At 43.5% G+C, this 18,663-nt stretch overlaps 1 protein-coding gene across 1 annotated transcript in view; it reads left to right on the top strand.

Annotated features, from left to right (window-relative positions):
- Positions 1 to 669: 669 nt before the first annotated feature.
- The window catches only part of THADA (THADA armadillo repeat containing), a 324,328-nt gene continuing 306,334 nt past the window's right edge, over positions 670 to 18,663 (top strand). The window contains exons 1-7 of the mRNA XM_029911747.1: positions 670 to 750; positions 7,093 to 7,193; positions 9,100 to 9,194; positions 9,672 to 9,802; positions 16,068 to 16,216; positions 16,354 to 16,386; positions 17,802 to 17,854. Of these exons, the coding sequence (XP_029767607.1) occupies positions 7,118 to 7,193; positions 9,100 to 9,194; positions 9,672 to 9,802; positions 16,068 to 16,216; positions 16,354 to 16,386; positions 17,802 to 17,854 (537 nt within the window). The 5' untranslated portion in view covers positions 670 to 750; positions 7,093 to 7,117. The remainder of the gene's footprint in view (positions 751 to 7,092; positions 7,194 to 9,099; positions 9,195 to 9,671; positions 9,803 to 16,067; positions 16,217 to 16,353; positions 16,387 to 17,801; positions 17,855 to 18,663) is intronic.

Here is an 18,663-nt window from a genome sequence, read left to right as displayed (position 1 = left end):
TAAAAATGACACCATCTGCCTATAGCACAGTGTGCAGTACCACCACTGCATGGCACGCCACACCATTGACCCCACTAAGCAATGGGCCATACTAGAAAAGCTATGTAACTATTTGGGGTGATTTTTTTTTTGTTAACCCAATACAGTTTTACAGATATAGCTTATTCTGCTTCCTGAACAGTCACAAGCGATGTGCTGCTGCAGGCACTTACACTTCTATACAGTTCCTAGCTTTCATCCACTGATTTTGAGACTGAGGAACTTTCAGTCTATGGATCTATCTGGAAAAAGAGGTAAAGGGGCAACTGCCCTCCAAGGGCTTACGGTTCTCAGATACCATGGTGAGAAGTGCACGATAAGTTTCCTGTGTAGACAAGCCCTCAGCCCACTTGATTGACAGTTCTCCCATCCACGTCCTGTCCCTTAGCAGCACCGCTTAGCTTCGGAGCTTATCCTGCTAACGGAAGGGCTCTAAGCCCCGCCTCTCCTGGAGGCCAAAGGGCAGCGTCTGTGTCGTAATTGGCGAGCGGGGTCTGTCAGTCAGTCACTGTACCGAAAGCCGGAGGGCCAGCGCGCGTCACTCACAGCTGCCGCGGTTTGGTTCCGCGTCCCGGCCCCTCCCTCTCCCGCCCCTTCCTCAGCGGGGCCCGGCCGGAACCTGACCGAGCCCCGCCTGGGGACGGAGGCAGTGTGGGTGGGTGGCCAGGAGGCGGCAGCAGAGACTGGGTGCAGAGCCAGCGTCCCCATCGGGTAAGGGGGGCGCGACTCAGTGAAACCCACGTGCTGGGGGCGCAGGTGATGGGGGTAAATGCGCCAGAGGGGTGGGAGGCGCAGGTCCTGCCCCTTTCCCTGGTGATGGGGGGATAAATGCCCCAGGGGTGTGGAGTCACAGGTCCTGCCCCTTTCCCTGGTGATGGGGGGATAAATGCCCCAGGGGTGTGGAGTCACAGGTCCTACCCCTTTCCCTGGTGTTGGGGAGAAGGAGGGTAAATGCCCCAGTGGGGTGGGGGGTACCTGCCCTGCCTCTTTCCCTGGTGATGCGGAGATGGGGGGGATAAATGCCCCGGAGGCATGGGGGTCACAGGTCCAGCCCCTTTCCCTAGTGATGTGGAGAAGGGGGGTAAATGCAGGTGATGGGGGTAAATGCGTTCTTCTGGTGATGGGGAGAAGGAGAGTGTTAATTCCTTGGTGCTCTTGCATTCATGCCCTTGCCTGCAGGGTGACTGGAAAGTGTACGTTGTAGGTGAAGAGCAAAGGACTAGAATGCTAGATTCCTGGGTCCTCTTCCATGATGTTGTCATTTATTTATCTTGGCCTGTTTGCTTAGGGCCAGATCTTTATCTATGTGGTCTCTGAGGCATTTGGCTGCGTAAGAAGTAATCTCATTTTTGGGCACAACTGGGTAGGTATGCATGTCCGAGTACATTTTGAGGCCAGGAGAAAATTTAGCTCTTCACTATATGTTTCAGTTTCCCCATCTCTAAAATTGGTATTGTAGAGAACTTCAAGATGCTTAAATGAAAGGTGCTGTGGACGTGTAGTACCTCTCATAACTCAAGCCTGACCCCAGATGTACAGTACCTTCCTTCTTAACTTGTGTAAAATTGATTTTAAACATTAGCTTTAATAATTTTTTTTCAATATTACAATCCTAAAGTTACTTCCTAAAAGTAGTTTTTGGCTCTCATAGACTTTAAGGACAGAAGGGACCATTCATGATCAACAAGTCTGACCTCCTGCACTTTGCAGGCCACAGAACCTCACCCATCCATTCCTGTAATAGACCCATAATCTCTGGCTGAGTTACTGAAGCCCTCGAATCATGATCTTTTTCTCTTTCATGTGTACAGATTTGCACTAATATTATGCATTTAGTATAAATAAAATCAATCTCTTCTCTGGGAGGAGACTCTTCCTGTCCCAAATCATGTTTTCTTTCTCCACAAATTATTCATCTCAAAAACTGCTAGGGTAGCCTTGGCATAAGAGGTTGTATCTGACTTATTAGTCCCCGCTGGCCGTGATTATGATATGATAAGTAGGATACTATAGTTTTCTGTTGGTGGCATCAGTAGTATAGGCTGTGGACACCAAGGCACTTTTTCCACGGTGTCATCTAACCATTGCAATCACCTGGAATTGCACAGGTGGTGAATGATGGAGACTAAAATGCCTGGTGTAGATAAGGTATTAATTAAAGTGGCCGCTGATCTACTGTATGTGTCTGGAGAATGGAAACTGGTACAACCTGGGACTTACATCTTGGCCAGCTAGCAGCTGAAAAATAAATGGGATACAGGAAACCTAACTTTGAAAGGAAACAGTTTTTTAAATTGTTTTTAATAATACGGAGCACTTATGGCATTTTTCATCAGTAGTTCTCAGTGTTTTACAAACAGTAAGTCTTACAGTTTTACTGATAACCTTTCAGCTCAGATTGCCTAAGGGTGCAATCCACAAAACAACTTAGGTGTCTAAAGTCCAGAGTTAGGCACTTAAGTCCCTGTGTACGGCACCAATGCAGTCCATGAAGCTCCTAAATGGCTGCTGCATAACCCTGTAGGTGCCAAAACTCACTGTGAACCTAACTTTGCACTGTAAAAATCCCTGAGACACCTAAGTTTTAGAGCCTGGGCCGTGCCCTGTGCTGCCCCACTGTAGGCATCTGGATGTCTGTTTCCCATCTAAGCCCAGAGTGATTCAGAAAATGGGAAGATAGACATTCAGCCACCTAAGTTGCATAGAGGGCCTGATCCAGTAGGTGGCCTTCAAGCATGCCTACTGAATCAGGTCCCATTCCAAATCTGACTGGAGGTGGTGCTGCCCACCTTGTAATATTTAGTCTGGTGGATAGAGCACTTGCCTGGGTTGTAGAAGACCCAGGTTCAATTTCCCCCCCTCTGCCAGAAGGGGAGAAAGGATTTGAACAGGGGTCTCCCGTCCCTCAGGAGAGTGCTCTAACCATTGAGCTATGAGATATTTTAATATGGGGCTCTCTCAGTCTCTCCTTTTGAAGCTGTTCCACTGTGGATAAATAATGAGTGATTGGAACAAGAGGGTTTGAAGCGCGTCCCCTACCTCCCAGGTGGGTTCCTTAACCACTAAATTATAGTGTTATTCTCGTTATTTCCATTCTCTCTTGTCCCATCACCTCCTCCTCCTCTGGCCATTTTTTGTGTAGTGAGGCAGGTACCTAACTCATTCCCACAAGAAGTGGCTTAGGTGCCTAAACTGAGTGACTCCAGTTCTCAAGCGAAGATAGGCACCTTCCTGCAGCCTGGACTCAGGCCAACCTCTGTGAGAGGGATGGCACTTAGCACACGCCTCTCTCGCAGGCATCTCCCATTGGCTAGCTTAAGGCAGCTCCACACCCTGCATACTGGCTTTTGTGGATCACATGCTAAGGTGCTTATCTCTCCCTGTTCATTGCATAGGGCAGTGGTTCTCAAAGCCGGTCCGCCGCTCGTTCAGGGAAAGCCCCTGGCAGGCTGGGCCGGTTTGTTTACCTGCCGCGTCTGCAGGTTCGGCTGATCGCGGCTCCCACTGGCCGCGGTTCGCCGCTCCAGGCCAATGGGGGCCGCGGGAAGTGGCACGGGCTGAGGGATGTGCTGGCTGCTGCTTCCCACCGCCCCCATTGGCCTGGAGAGGCGAACTGCGGCCAGTGGGAGCCGCAATCGGCCGAACCTGCGGACGCGTCAGGTAAACAAACCGTCCCGGCCTGCCAGGGGCTTTCCATGGACAAGAGGCGGACCGGCTTTGAGAACCACTGGCATAGGGAGCCTAGGCGCCTTATTCAGCTTTGTGGGTGGCAGTGTGGATCCTGTGACTTTTCTAGGCACCTTAAAGTTGGGTGCTCTGACACTCAGTGTTTCAATGCCTGAGTCTGTTTGTGGAGCTCATCCTAAGTGATTTGGATAGTAATGCCAAGAATGAGACTTGGGTGTCCTGCCCCCCTGTGCTGTGCCCTATCCATTGCCTCCCTTAACAGTAAATTTAATTTTTTTTTTTTAAAATGAAGAGAGATCAGTCAAATTAGCCCTCAGTGTATGGAAGTGTTATTTAAATTCTTGGGATTTTCAAGGACAAGATTGGTTTATTCTTTTTCTATAGACTCAAATGAGACAATTTGACCCTTCCTCCACACCTTCAGTGACCAAGCTAGCTGAAAGATGGCATAACTGTGTTAAATTATAAATTGTGTTCTTCTCCGACAGTCTGCCTGGAAAAAGTCACTACAATCTACAAAAAGGAACACTTCTGTGTCATTGTTTTGTCAAAGTATTGCTGTTCACGGACCCACACAATGGCATAGGCAGTGGCAATACTAGCTTCCCCACACTGCCTTGATAATCTGCCTCAATACTGATATGGAGGAACCAGGGTCAGGATCCACAAAAGGACTTAGGCATTCTGATGCTGAGCATAGTAACATCTAACTTTTAGGCGCATTGAAAATCACTGGAATCCACAAAACCTGAGTTACCCGCCTAGCCTCCCTATGCAATGCGTGGGGAGAGGTAGGTACTAGAGAATGGGATCTGCAAAAGCCAGTAAGTTAGATGGGGAGCTGCCTAGGCTACCCAGTAGAAAATGCTGATGAAAAGGGCGTGTTCTAAGCGTTGCCCCTCTCACAGAGTTCAGTGCCGAAGTCTGGGCGGTAGGGAAATGTCTCGGGTTGCGATCCACAGCTGGAAATCTCTCTCCTGGAGTCAGGCGGCTAAGCCGTTTCTTGTTAGCCAGGTGCCATTCTCACTCAACGCAAAACAGCTGGGTGGGAGAAGAAGAAGCCTCCTTTATAAAACTTAGTCTGGTGGTTAGGGTACTCAACTGGGATGTGATAGATTATCTAGCTAATGAGAAGAAAAAATTTGAACGGGGGTCTCGCGCTTTGCAGGTGAATGCTCTAACCACTGGACTGTAGAGTGATTCTCACTCTCTGTGCCCCAATTAATATTTAAGTATTTAATTAAAGTAGAATGAGACACCTACATCAGAATATCCCTTAGTCCAGGGATTGAAGCAATCATCTGAGAGCTAGAAGATCCCTGTTCAAACCCCTTCTTATTGGGCAGAAGGGGAATTGAACTGGGGTTTCTCTCATGCCAGGTAGGTACCCTAACCAGTGGGCTAAAGATTAGACCAGGGGTCGGCAACATTTGGCACATGGCTTGCCAGGGTAAGCACCCTAGCGGGCCGGGCCAGTTTATTTACCTGCTGACGCGGCAGGTTTGGCCGATCGCGGCCCCCACTCGCCGCAGTTAGCCGTCCCGGGCCAACGGGGGCGGCGGGAAGCCGCGGCCAGCACATCCCTCGGCCCGCGCCGCTTCCCGCCGCTCCCATTGGCCCGGGACGGCGAACCGCGGAGAGTGGGGGCCGCGATCGGCCGAACCTGCCACGTCAACAGGTAAATAAACTGGCCCGGCCCGCTAGGGTGCTTACCTTGGTGAGCTGCGTGCCGAACGTTGCCGACCCCTGGATTAGACAGAGGAGGAGGTGGCAGCCTCCCTTTTTATCTTTCCCAGAGTTGAGGATGATGCTGGGGCTTAGGCATGTGATAGGTATCCAGATGCATGCCTGAAGCAGCTGTAGAATGCCCAAATGCAGCTATTTAGGCACATAGGAGATTTTTACAGTGAAAACATAGGTGTCGAATGACTTTATGCACCTACAGGATTAGGCAGCAACCAAGAGAGGGAGGATTTTGTGGACCACAGTGGTTCTTAAATCTGAGATTTAGGCACCTAAATCCCTTTGTGGATGTGGTCGCAACTCTGGTGGCAAGAGAATAGTTTACTCACCAGTTTTGTTTGCTTACATGTTATAATAGTTTTGGGGATTAAAGTCTGGTAGTTCTTGTGAAGTGGGTGACTGTTCACCTTGAGCTAGGCTGAAACTACCATCTCATTTCACAGAAACTATCAAGCAACCTTTGGGTGGTGATGCTTTCTGGTCATTACCAACCTAAACTAAACTTTGAATTGTTAACCTAGAACTGAAAGGCTCTGTGCCCCATTTACAATCACATGCACCTTCCAATTCTTAAAGTTTTGCATCAAATAACATGTAATTGGGCTTTAAAACATCTTTTTAATACTGGTGAAAAGTCACTTGTTTGCAGGGCTGCCCGGGGGGGCCCAAATGGGGCAATTTGCCCCAGGCCCCACAGGGCCCCCCCACGCGAATATAGTATTCTATGGTATTGCAACTTTTTTTTATGGAAGGGGCCCCCAAAATTGCTTTGCCCCAGACCCCCTGAATCCTCTGGGCAGCCCTGCTTGTTTGTTACTTAACACTCTTTATTAGAAACCCAGACATCTCTACACTAGTAGATCTCTAAAAGACCTTGCCTGGTGGATTTCATATCCCATTTATACAGGTCAGGCTGGCCTTAAACATTAAGTGAGATAGGACCTTGGCCAGTTGAAATTTAGCTCTTTAATTCTTATTCTCCCAACAATTTTTAATCATTGTTTTCTGCCACTATTACATGGCCCAACTGCCCTCCAAGGGCTTACAGTTCTCAGGTACCATGGTTATGAGTGCAGTATAAATTGCTATATAGTTCCTATCTTTCATCCACTGGTTTTGAGACTGTGGCTATATCTACACTAGAGATCTTACAGCGGCACAGCTGTACTAATGGGAGAGAGCTCTCCTGTCGACATAATTAAACCACTTGTAACGAGTGACAGTAGCTATGTCGGCGAGAGGAGCTCAGTATCACTTACCTTGGCAAAACTTACGTTGCTCAGAGGGGTGTTTTTTCACATCCCTGAGCGACATAAGTTTTGCTGACATAAGTGGTAGTATAGACATGGCCTGTGCTGTGGTTTTTGTCTTCTATTTTGTGTCATGAATCCTCAGTGAATTTTGGATGAAAAGCTTGAAGTGCTTAAAAGTGACAAAATGAAACAGCAGTGAATTTACATTTCCTGTAAAATGATTGTGGAGATTAAAATGGAGTGGAACAAACTATTTTAGGGAAAATAATGAAGATCAATGTTAATAGCTAAAAATGAAACTGTCTGTGAATTAATTATGCTTTGAAACAGTATTTTAGCAGGTCCTAAAGTTTAAAACTTTTTTTTAAAGTAGGTTACATTTTAATCAAACAAAAATGGTTTTGAAGAAGAAGAAAGAAATTCAAGTTGATGCATTCGTTCTTGAGTGCCAAGAGCTTGAAACACTTCGGTGTAAGTATTATTTTTTTCCCTAAATTAATTTGTGTAATTTGTCTGTTTGTAGAATTACCTGAATAGCTACTAAAATAGATTTTTTTTTTTTTTTTTTTAATTCTTTGTCCCTTAGAATAACTTTTTTTTTTTTTTTTTTTTAAAGGCTTTTTAGCTTGACAGGTTTCAAAGGAGTCCTATTCCATCCTCCTTCTGAGGAATCTTGGCTGTTACTCATGGGTGTGAATGGATGGTTTAAAGTATGAATGGACCTTTTAGGACTATGATAAAGATGCAGAGGGTTCCTAAGGAGAAAAACACACAAGAGATTTTAAATAACTGCAAAATAAGGCATTCATGTATTTCTCATGATTCTTGGATTTTTCAGGGCCAGTTTGATTTGAAGAGGTAGTTCAGATACTTTTAGAATGTTGTATGTTTGGTGATCAAATGTGATACAAGTTTTCAGTAGTCTTTGTAAAAGGAATTAGTAATAAAGACAAATATGTTTATATTATTGAGAATTTTGACTTTGTAGCTTACAATTAGGAACATAGAAATTAACACATGGATCTGAGGTCCATGTAGTCTAATATCTTTTCTCCAGTAGTGGCCAAAAGCAGATGCTTCTAAGGGAGGTTAAAAACACCACATTAATCAAATATGGGATGATCTGCTTCTGACATTAAGTTCCATCCTGATCTTAGGGTATGTCTATACTGTAGTTCAACATCCGCAGCTGACCTGTGTCAGCTGACTTGGGCTCAGGCTGTGAGGCTGTAAAATTGCAGCGCAGGTCTCCAGCCAGAGTCCAAATGACTGCATTGTTAGAATGGCTTGCGCCCTAAAGTGTGTGGTTTAATATCCCTTCCAAAAATTTTATCATTCATTACAATAACTCTGGATAGTTTTGTTGTCCATGTACATGTCCGGTCCCTTTTAGAATCTTGCTGAGTTTTTGGCCTCAATGACCGTTCTGCTTTTGGATCAGTTAAAATAGAGTGAGAGAAACTTGAGCACCTCCCTCCTGCTTCCATATCACTCTTGTGTTCTGGGATGGAAATCTGCTGCTAGCAGGTCCTTTAGTCCTTAGGTCTGGGCTGCTGCTTCTTGTCCTCTCCCCAAAACCCTTGTGTATGACATGACACACTGTTGGCCTTAGGGACACGGAACAAGCAGCCCACCAAAATTAGTCTGAGGTGAATGTTTTTTCTCCTGTATTTGGCACTGTGTCCCTGACCCAGCACAGAGAAGCGGCCAGGTGCTGTGGTCTACCTATGCAATTCTCTTTACAGGGCTGATGCCTACATACTCTAATCTTAGAAGCTCTGCAGTTGGCCCTTTTCTGAGTCACTCCAAGTGACTTTTTAAAAATGAGGTCTGAACTGGCTTTTCTGTTTCCTTTTGCTTTTTTTCTTTGCATTGGGTTTTGTCTAGTTGAACTTCCCATTTAGCATGGATTTTCCCTTTGGTTGTTAATTTTTCTTACAAAAATTACATGAATATGAAATTTGTGCATGTGTGAGTGTGTTTTCAGGATCACCTCCTTATGTTCTGTAAAAGTATGTGTAGGGGTACATTCTTATATCCACACAGATTCTTTTGCAGAATAATAATGGGCTGATTCTGGCTTTAATGTTTATCTACTATTTTCATATAAGTGCAGTCATTTTTGCTCTGTGAAGAACTTGGCTAAGGGTTAAGGTATTGAACATGTAATGTATTCTTATAAGTGCTAAGTATTGTTATGATGATGAAAGGCTGGGGAGGGTGACAGATCAAGTGTAGGGGGGGAAAAGGATAAAACAATAGTGATATGTTACAAATATGATATAATTATGAATTGTTTACTGGTTCAGAAAATCAATTTACTATTTATTATGTGGTTCCCGATTAAAGAGAGCTTCTTTTCCCAAATAAAATGTAGCATTTGCAGATGCTGAAGACCAAAATCTGGCTTCTCTGCTGTTGCACTGTGTACAGCTGTCTGATGGTATCCATCAAATCTACTCTATCAAACAGGTAAGTCTTTGCTAATGTTAATTAATGGTAAATTGTAACTGCTAATTTATCACGATACCTGGGAATTTTCTAGGCACCTAATAGCAAGAGCTGTTTTTAATGTACACTTGTCTTTTACATTTTAAACATTATTAGGACCCGTTTAAAAGAGCAGTCGGTAATCCTCCAAATGTATGAAAAGTTTAGTCTGATTTTTCAGAAATGCTCATAGACTTCAGTGGGAGCTGGAGGTGCTCAGCGCCTCTGAAATCAGACACTGCGAGGTGTCTGCCAGCAGAAAAAAATACAGAACAGGAAAAAATTTTGAACCTTTATTCTGACAGTTGAAATTTGGTGGCAGAAAAAGAAACTTGTGAAGTAAATTCTTTTAAATTTGGCAAAATGAAATTTTAGGTAAAGGAGAATTTCATTTATTTTATGTATGAGAACATAAACAAAAGTTTAAACTCTGTATGATTTTTAATTTGTTGATCACAGATTGTGACATTATTGAAGAGGATGGATAGAAACTCTGCATGTAGTCCCATGATTAAATGCTGTTTGGATATTGTTGGAGTGATGTATTTTTCACTGGGCGCAAAGAATCCCTTGAAAAAGGTGTTGGCAAGGTAACAAATTGGATAGTAAATAAAAAACTCTTTTTGTTTTTCAAAAATAGTAGAATTTTAGCTAAGTAGCAACGTCTGCTGCCACAGACTATTTCACTTAACTTTCAGGTACTTTATTGTATTATAGTTCCATTACTGACATTCATTATTATTGTAATAAGGACGTGGGTTGTCCTCTCTGCCTTAAAATTAGCTGGCTTCTGTAGAAATGATCGTTTTATGTTGGTTGATGAATATGATTTATTTGAGTAGGTAAATTATTTGATTTATGGTCTGGAGGTATACTTCATGACTAGAAATGGTAGAATGTGAAACAAAAAGAAGTAACACACATGTGGGTACTATAAACTATATTAAAATATAACTTAAAAATGGCATTTGGGTAGAAAATAAAACTTATTTCCACAGTCAAAGATGAATCTTAGTGTCTGTGTTCCATCTAAGTACAAAGAATTTTATTATGATAGCTGCTATGGTGGCACATGCTTATGCTTAGGAGGTACTGTTGTATGGTTTTCATTAATTTTACACCTTTTGATATCTTTGTGGTTTGGGATCCTGTATTTAAATGTTTTAATTTCATACACTCCAAAACATAAGCAGTAAGAAATTATCTGTGCTCTAGCATACAATATAAAGCTTCAGTTGTGCAATGTATTCTGTGCTGGTGTTCCTCCTGTAGCTGTGCAAAACTCCATTGACTTGAAGTCATTGGGAGCCTGTGTGGCATGGGAACTTGCGTGCATGCACCTAGTTGCAGAATTAGAGCCCGAGGCCTTGATTTTGTGATGAAATGTGCGCTGGTGGACCTAGGCTCATGCAAGCACAGAAATTCAACTCCACACATTTTTGTGCAGCATCTGCTCCTAATTCTGTAGCTGCATGGACCTGATCCTTCGGTCCATATACAGGCTAGACTCCCACTGACCTCATTGCAAGGTGGGTCTCATTGTTGCTGGTGAACTGTAGATTAAGGTATGATGCTTGAGATTTGGAATTGGTGCAGCAGTGACTTAGTGGGAAAACCGTGGGTGAAATCCTGACAAAACACCTATTGACTTCATTGGGATCAGGATTTCATTTTTGGGTCTACTGAAGGGATAGAAGGGAACAAGAATCCCAAGGAGTCATGGGGAGTAGAAGTTTGCTGGGGGGGTTGAAATCTCAAGGAGTTCTGGGGTAGGTGGTCTGGGAGTGTGAGGAAGAACTTATACAGAGGCACCTCACTGTTTTTTAGAGGCCTGTTAAATTTTGATATAGCCATATCCAGGCTCTACTTAGTTTTAATCCACCCGGGATTTTATTCATACTATCCTAGGAGAATGAACAAATTCTGCAGAGTCTTGGTTTGGAGTAATTTTAAAAACATTAAGGAAAGACAAGTAAATACTATTAAAAAAAGGAATCCAAGGTAAGCAATATGAGAATTTAAGCTGATACGTGCTCCACGTAGCCCGTTCGTTTATAAGCCGACCCCCCCAAGATGGTTAGGTAAAAATAGCAAAAACTGTATGACCCTTTCATAAGCCAACCCTATATTTCAGGGGTTGGCAAACTTTGGTTCCTGGCCCATTAGAGTAAGCCTCTAGCAGGCCTGGACGTTTTGTTTACCTGGAGCGTTCATAGGCATGGAGCCCCTCACCCCACAGTGTCTGCGGTTTGCCGTTCCCAGCCAATGGGAGCTGCGGGAAGTGGCGCGCTACTTCCCACAGCTCGTATTGTCTGGGAATCGCGAACCGCGGCCACAGGGAGCTGAGGGGCTCCATGCCTGCAGACACTCCAGGTAAACAAAACGACAATGTATTAGGTATTCAATTCAATGATTCCATAGAATTTAAAATCATCAAATTTTGGTGTAGACCCATTTATAAGCCGACCCCCGCTCTTTGATGCGTCAATTTTTTACCAAAAACATTCGGCTTATGAACGAGTATATATAGTACTTCCTTTAATATAATGGCTATATCCAAAAGCAGTAGTTCAGATTAAAGAATTTAAGACTAGTTTTACCCTTTGTGTGTATGTAATTCATTAAATGCTTTCCAAATGTCATTTTAAAATGAAGTTTTTGGTTTGGATACAGCAACAAATAGATTTTAATTTAAAAAACAACAGCTTTGTTTTCTACAAAAGCATATCACTGAAAGTTATTTGGTTCATGTTGCTTTAAAAACCACTCTTTTCCATTGTGAGGAACTATGTGCCAGATTTAAGATAGGAAGGAATTTTTTTGGCTATTCTAAACCCCAATAAATAAGGTTTCATAGTGGAAAAGCTGACACTCATATATGCTCTACTTTCAAAATTAAATTAGAATGTGTCATATTAAATAAAATATTTTAATAGGTTTAAATTAATAAAGTTAAATAGGTCATTGTCATAGAAACAAAATATTATGCTGTGTGTTTAATTTGAATTCTGAGTTAGAAAAGGGGCAAAGGGCTAAATCTAATAGCTCTATATTCTAATGGAACCTTGTGCGATTAAACAAAATTAATATAAAAAAGCAAATTACAGAACAATCAACTATTGTCCAGTCAGATGTGAAGTAGTAAGGCTGGCAGATATTAAATACATTTGTGTTTAGTACAGTATTCTGGATTCCAGCGTGTGATGGGGTGGCACTCACCACTGTGGCGCCCCCTGCTGGATGTCCTGGGGATCAGCTCTGTTAGTTATTGCGCCCTCTTCTGGTGGTGTCTCGCCGCCGTCACTTCTGCTCCAGTGGTGTTTGCTACCTTTTTTAGGCCACTGTTAGCTCTTTTAATTTTTCCATTTCCCCTCTCTCCCCCCCAAGAACAATATAATAGCAAGGAAAAAACACAAATAGGATGAATGGCACTGAATAAATAAGTTATTGCGATGAGCAGTCCAAATGCATTCTGTGGGGACAGATGAAAGGTTCGGTTGTTCCATCCCATGGGAAAAGGACAGGGGAGTCAGGAACCTCCACAAGTTTGACCTGGTGGAGAATCCAAGCAGTCGTCTCCTTGGGTGGAAGCAGGAAAGAAGATTGAGCAGGAGGTGTAGCATCCCAACTTCTCAAATCCTAGGGGAGCTGTAAGGATGGGAATCCCTAGTGATTTGAATGCAGAGATATCTGAGTGGAGGGCTGATTTCTTGGTGCTTCAGTAAATTAAATCCCCATGTAGCATTGCAGTAACAGTGGTAGAGAGGACCCAGTACAAATAAATGCTGCTTAATCAGCATTTACTTCTAGTCAGATATTCACAGCATAAGTGAACCGTGGAAGGCCCTTGGGTCTACCTCCCTGTTGCTTGTTCTCAAAATGCAGAAAGAAAAGATCACATGGAAGCCCCTTTGCTGGAGCACTTCATAGTTATGGATGTTTCAGAAAAGCATAGTTAGGTGCTGCGTATTCATTGCTCCTTCTCTTTCATTTCCCATTTTCCAAGAGAGAGGTGGTGGATCAAAGTCCCTTTCCCTTAGCCCGAGGTTAATAGCTCTTCTGTTTTGCATTGAGGTTTGTTTTATGGCTCTGAGGACTAAATGTCAAAAAAAAAAAAATGCCCAGTGCTCTTAAAGAGCTTATTTGATGATGTCAAATTATTAATTTGACACAATGTAGAATTCTGTTATAGGTAAAGAATGGGTATATAGGGCAATATCTCTGGATTTTTCTCCAGCAGGAATGAGCAACAGGGAGTGGATCACTTGGTGATTACCTGTTCTGTTCATTCCCTCTGGGGCACCTGGCATTGGCAGGACAGGATATTGGGCTAGATGGACCTTTGGTCTAACCCAGTATGGCCGTTCTAATGTTCTATGTTCTTTGAATTCCCTCATTATCAATGTGTTATCTCATTGATGAGTCTTGTAGTTAAACTGTGGAAATGTGACAGTGGGGGGGGAGAAACACTAATTCAGTGAAATATGATAAAAGGTCTGATCCTGCAGCCTTTAATCAGGGGAAATTGCTGTTTATTCCAATCAGGATTTTTCCCTGAGTAATGACTACAGGACCAGACTCTAAAGACACTTTTAATCTAATCTAATTTAATCTAATGTAAATACACTTTTAAGATTAATACTGTGGATACTATTGTTTCCTTGTTTGTTTCACAGTCTGAGAGGTAAATTTGCTTAGTGTTCACAGTTATACACTAAATAAAATGTTTGGGGGAGAAATCCTGACTAGTTTGATTTCCTATGAGTTATCCAAATAGTTTGCAACCAAAAATACTGTCCCATCTTCTATGCTTTCCATCCTTATGTATGAAAAGTAACTTTTATAGTCTACTAATTTAGGGGACAATTAAATGCTGAAATAATGTTGGTTATATTTTGAGTGTGAGTGAGTGCTTGGCGTCATATACATAAGTAGCTCCCTGCCCTAAGGATGGTAGTCTACTTTAACAGATGATACATTGGGTGACAAGCATGAGGTATTGAAGCAGTCTGAATCTTGCAGTGATAATCCCTGGAGGATTTCATGTAATAAGTGTTTATGTTTGAGAGTTCCCTCCTTTTTTTTTTCTTTTTTCTTTTTGGGGAAGGGGGTTACGAGGTTAGAAGAGATGAGGCGAGGGAGGCTGCTGAAAGTCAAAGGGGCAGCATGGGAGAAAATGAAAAGATGAGTGGTGAAAAAGATGAAGAAGCAGTTAGCCCAGAGTACTCCTGGGGGGATTCTGTGTGGCTGTTCACCCTTAGAAAATGCATGCCCCCCGCCCCCCGCAGAATTCCTGTGCTTCCCTGCTGAAAATGGCAGGGAAGCCGTGCCGGGAGGGAATGGCGGGGGGATGACCCTGGGTGCAGTTTGGGGGGCATTGCCCCCCTCCAGACAGAAGTGAGGCATGGGCGACATACAGGGTTACGTTACAGTGCCCCCACTTATTTCTGCAAGCGCAGAGCTGCCCAGTTGAAGGATGCTGCGTCTGGGCTCCACTGACTCTACAGCTGAACGCTGACTCTTGGGTCCTAGTGCCAGTCGTGCTCCTCTTCTGTGTGCTGGGAGCCTTCCTGTTTTCTGGGTAAAGGGCGGGGTGGGGGAAATGAGTGAAGGGGGGTTAGGGAGTGGGGGGGGGGAGAGGCAATGGGGGAGAAATGGGGGTGGAACAGGGCAGGGGAAGGGGAATGTGGGAGTGAGGGGATGGAGAAGAAAAGGGGATAGGGCAATTGCAGGGGGAAGCGGGAGCCCAGCATGCAGTGTCCCCTCAGCAGCAGCTGAGGCTCCCCTATTAAGCAGGCCCATCAAACCTTCACCCTGATAAGCCCTACCCCTCTATACCTGGACCCCTCCGACGAGCCCCTCACACCCAGACCCCCCCACTGATCCCCAAGGAGCTACACCTGGACCCCCACCCCATCAAGCCCCACTTCTCCAGCACCTGGAGTCCCCCACTGCGTCCCCCACCCCCACCCACCCCAGCTGAGCCCCATTTCCCCACACCTAGACCCCCACCGCTGAACCCCAACCACCTTCACCTGGATCCCCTGCAGAGTCCCATTGCCCCTGCACCCAGAACCCCCAATGAGCCTCTGTGCATCAAGATCTCCCACTGAGCTGCCCGCATCCAGAGTGCCCCACACAGAAACCTCTCACTCCACACCTGTATCCCCCAACACTAAGCCCCTCCACACTTGGATCCTGCTGGGCTGAGACTTCCCACACATACCTGGTGCAGGAGGGCAGGGCCCTGGGGTGTTTCTGGGGCAGGCCCAGCCCTAGCACTGTATCCGGGTCAGGTGGAGCCCCACTGCTGAGTCCCTGTACTAGGGAAGGTGGGGGCTTCAGGGTGATCTCCCACCTCAGTGCCGCCAGTGGCCTGTGTTCCCCACTGCCATGCTGGAGCCACAATTATTTATTGACAAATAAAATTTGCAGAATTTTGCAGAATTTTTAATTTTTTGGTACAGAATTCCCTCAGGAGTAACAGAGGCTTGGGAGAAGCTAATTTTTTAAAAACAAACTTTGTACTTCTGGCTGTAATTAAAAATGCCTCGTGTCTTAGAGTAATGTAACTGAGACTTGTTTCTACCGAATACCTTTGTACTTGCATTCATTTATGTTTATTTTTTCCAATGTTGTAAAATGCCTTAAACTCCGGTCCTGTAATCAGATCTGCCTGAGTACATCCTTGCACCTGCACAAAACCCCATTCAAGTCATGGGTGCTCAATACAGGCCTGCATGAATCCAGTTGCAGGACTGAGGCCTAAGTTTTTCACCAATTTGGCAACTTTGATATTGTGGATGCTTTTTAATATTCTGTTCGAAATAATTGATTGTTCTCTTTCTATTGTAGTTCACTAAATGGCCTTCCTGAACAACTTACGACTGAAGCAGTGCACAGTTTTGTTCGTTGCCTTAAAGAAGAACTAAAAACTACAGACTTATGCTTGTACAGAAAAGTAATGGACAATCTTGCTTCCTGTATGGAAAACTTCAGCCTAGGTATGATGACATGCAATATTATCTTTCATATTTTTAACTTGGTATTGTTTATAATGGTCTTGGTCTCACTTTATTGAGATAAAGTAAATGATTGCTTCCAACACATTTATTGAAATACATATTTTTCCCCCCTATAGGTAAAGCAAGTATTAAGAATTTATTCAAAGAAGGTAAGGTCATGCTATTTCTGTAACAGATATAATAAATGTAACCTTTTTGGTTGCTTATGTTTTCTTGAGAATAGCTTAAGACAGGCATGAAATTTTAAATGTGCATAAACCCCACTCTTTCTTCTTTATGAAAACTCACATTCAACAAAAACTAAATGTGAAGATAATATAAACAATTTTTGAACAGCTCTTCTTAGTGGGCTTACTAGAAATGAAAAAATTGCATGAAGATATTCTTCTCCATTATAGCTGGAACTTGGTAGATTCGTCTGTTTTCCATGACTTTTTATCTTCCATCTTCAATTCCCTTAGTTGCATTTATTGCTGTTCTGAATGAACAGATCTCAGTGGAACCTTTTCAGAGCAGAAGTTGCTATTAAGTGACACGAGGCATTCTCTCTCCCACTTCCCCACCCTCAGGTTGGATGTGATATCTGTGAACCATTACCAAAGAGAGAGAACCAGGAACTGGCAGTGATGAATAATTTGATCTACCAATAGCAGTTAATTACTGTATCATTTATTAGAGTCCGTTTCTAGACCATAGGGTAATGGCAACTTGATATATTGGAAAACTAGGTCTTTGTCCAGACAAAATTCGAAGACCCCAGCCCGGGGTGGCCAACTTGTGGCTCTTCAGAGGTTAATATGCGGCTCCTTGCATAGGCACCAACTCCGGGGCTGGAGCTATAGGGGCCAACTTTCCAATGTGCTACAGGGTGCTCACTGCTCAACCCCTGGCTCTGCTCCAGGCCCCAGCCCCACTCCACTCCTTCCCCTAAGGCTCCTTCCCCTGCATCTGCCGTGCGCTTGCTCCTCCTCCCCCCACCCTGAGCCTCCTGCACATCACAAAACAGCTGATCGTGGCGGGCAGGAGGCGCAGGGATGGAGGGTTAGGTGCTGATGGGCGGTGCTGCTGGTGGGTGGGAGACACTGGGGGTGGGGGAGAGCTTATGGGGAGCTGCTGACGTGTTACTGTGGCTCTTTGGCAGTGCACATTGGTAAATTCTGGCTCTTTCTCAGGCTCAGGTGGGCCACCGCTGCCCCAGGCTGTTGCAAAGCTGCATGAGCAAAGCTTGTGTGAGTGAGCTCCTTTCCTCCAGCAAGATGCCAATCCTTATTTTGGAACCATCTCTTTATCGACTTTCTCAGCATAACTTAAGGTTGCACAGCCCAGGGGAATTGTACAATTTTTATAATGGATTTTTTTCCACTTCCTTTGAACACTACTCCTATGAGACTATACTGAAGTTCAAACTTGATTGATATGTACTGTTGTAATGTTGCTTTCATTTGGCAAATAATTTTTCTGTCCATGCACGAACCCTGCACGCACACATGTGGGACCAAGTCATATTTGCAGTTCAGTCTGTTTTTAAACAAAATAATTTCTTACTATAATTTATTTTTAATAGTTCTTCAGTTTCTGCAGAAGTCTGTCCTTGAAATACAGGAGGAAAACAGGCAAGTGAAATTAAATGTGAAATGTATTTAGCTATTTCAAATCCACTCTCTGTGGAAGATACAGTTGACTATGAATATTCTTTCTGGTGACAATAAATCCATTAATGATGTAAATGCCATAGTGATAAAATTGATATGTGCAGTACTATGCCACCTAACAGACATCTGAATGCTGTATTTTCATATCTAATAATAGAAGAGGAAAAGATACTGGAAGAATAGAGAGGGATTTGTCCTGTTAACTTAGTGATGTAATACTGAAAAGGTGAAACCCAGGTTCCATCATAATGAATGGGGCTTCTTTGGAAAGTTGGGATAGTGCATCACTATTTTATGTTCCTAATGCAATCTTGCTAAACACTTATTGGTCCATTCTTTTCTTGATATTAATGAGAATGGGACCTTAGCTTACATAGCAAGGGCTGAATAAAATCTTTTCCGTGTTAAGTTTTTAGTATTCCACTTGACTTTCCCTGTTCCAGGTTTGTTAAAAAATGATCACAGCACAAGTTATCTTGACTTAGAAAAATATCAAAAGAAATTGAAATGTTTGTGGCTGTTTTGTGATTAATATTATTGATTGTAACAATATGAAGACTGACGAGATTTGTTCACAAAGTTATGCATTTGTTTAATCAGCATGCAATGAGTTGTTTTAAAAAAAAAAAAAAAAAGTGAAAATGCCTTGGACTTAGCTTTCCTGTTTTATTTTTATAATCTCAGTGGATAGAACAAAGTAAAAAAACTTTCTTTTCTGTAACTTTGACAAAATATTTGCATGGGGGAAATAGAAATTTTAGTTGACTTTATTTC

The sequence above is a fragment of the Terrapene carolina genome, unplaced genomic scaffold, assembly GCF_002925995.2.
Source record: "Terrapene carolina triunguis isolate 2854851 unplaced genomic scaffold, T_m_triunguis-2.0 Scaffold120, whole genome shotgun sequence".
Taxonomy (NCBI): Eukaryota; Metazoa; Chordata; order Testudines; family Emydidae; genus Terrapene; species Terrapene triunguis.
This window is presented reverse-complemented; position numbering and strand designations above follow the sequence as displayed.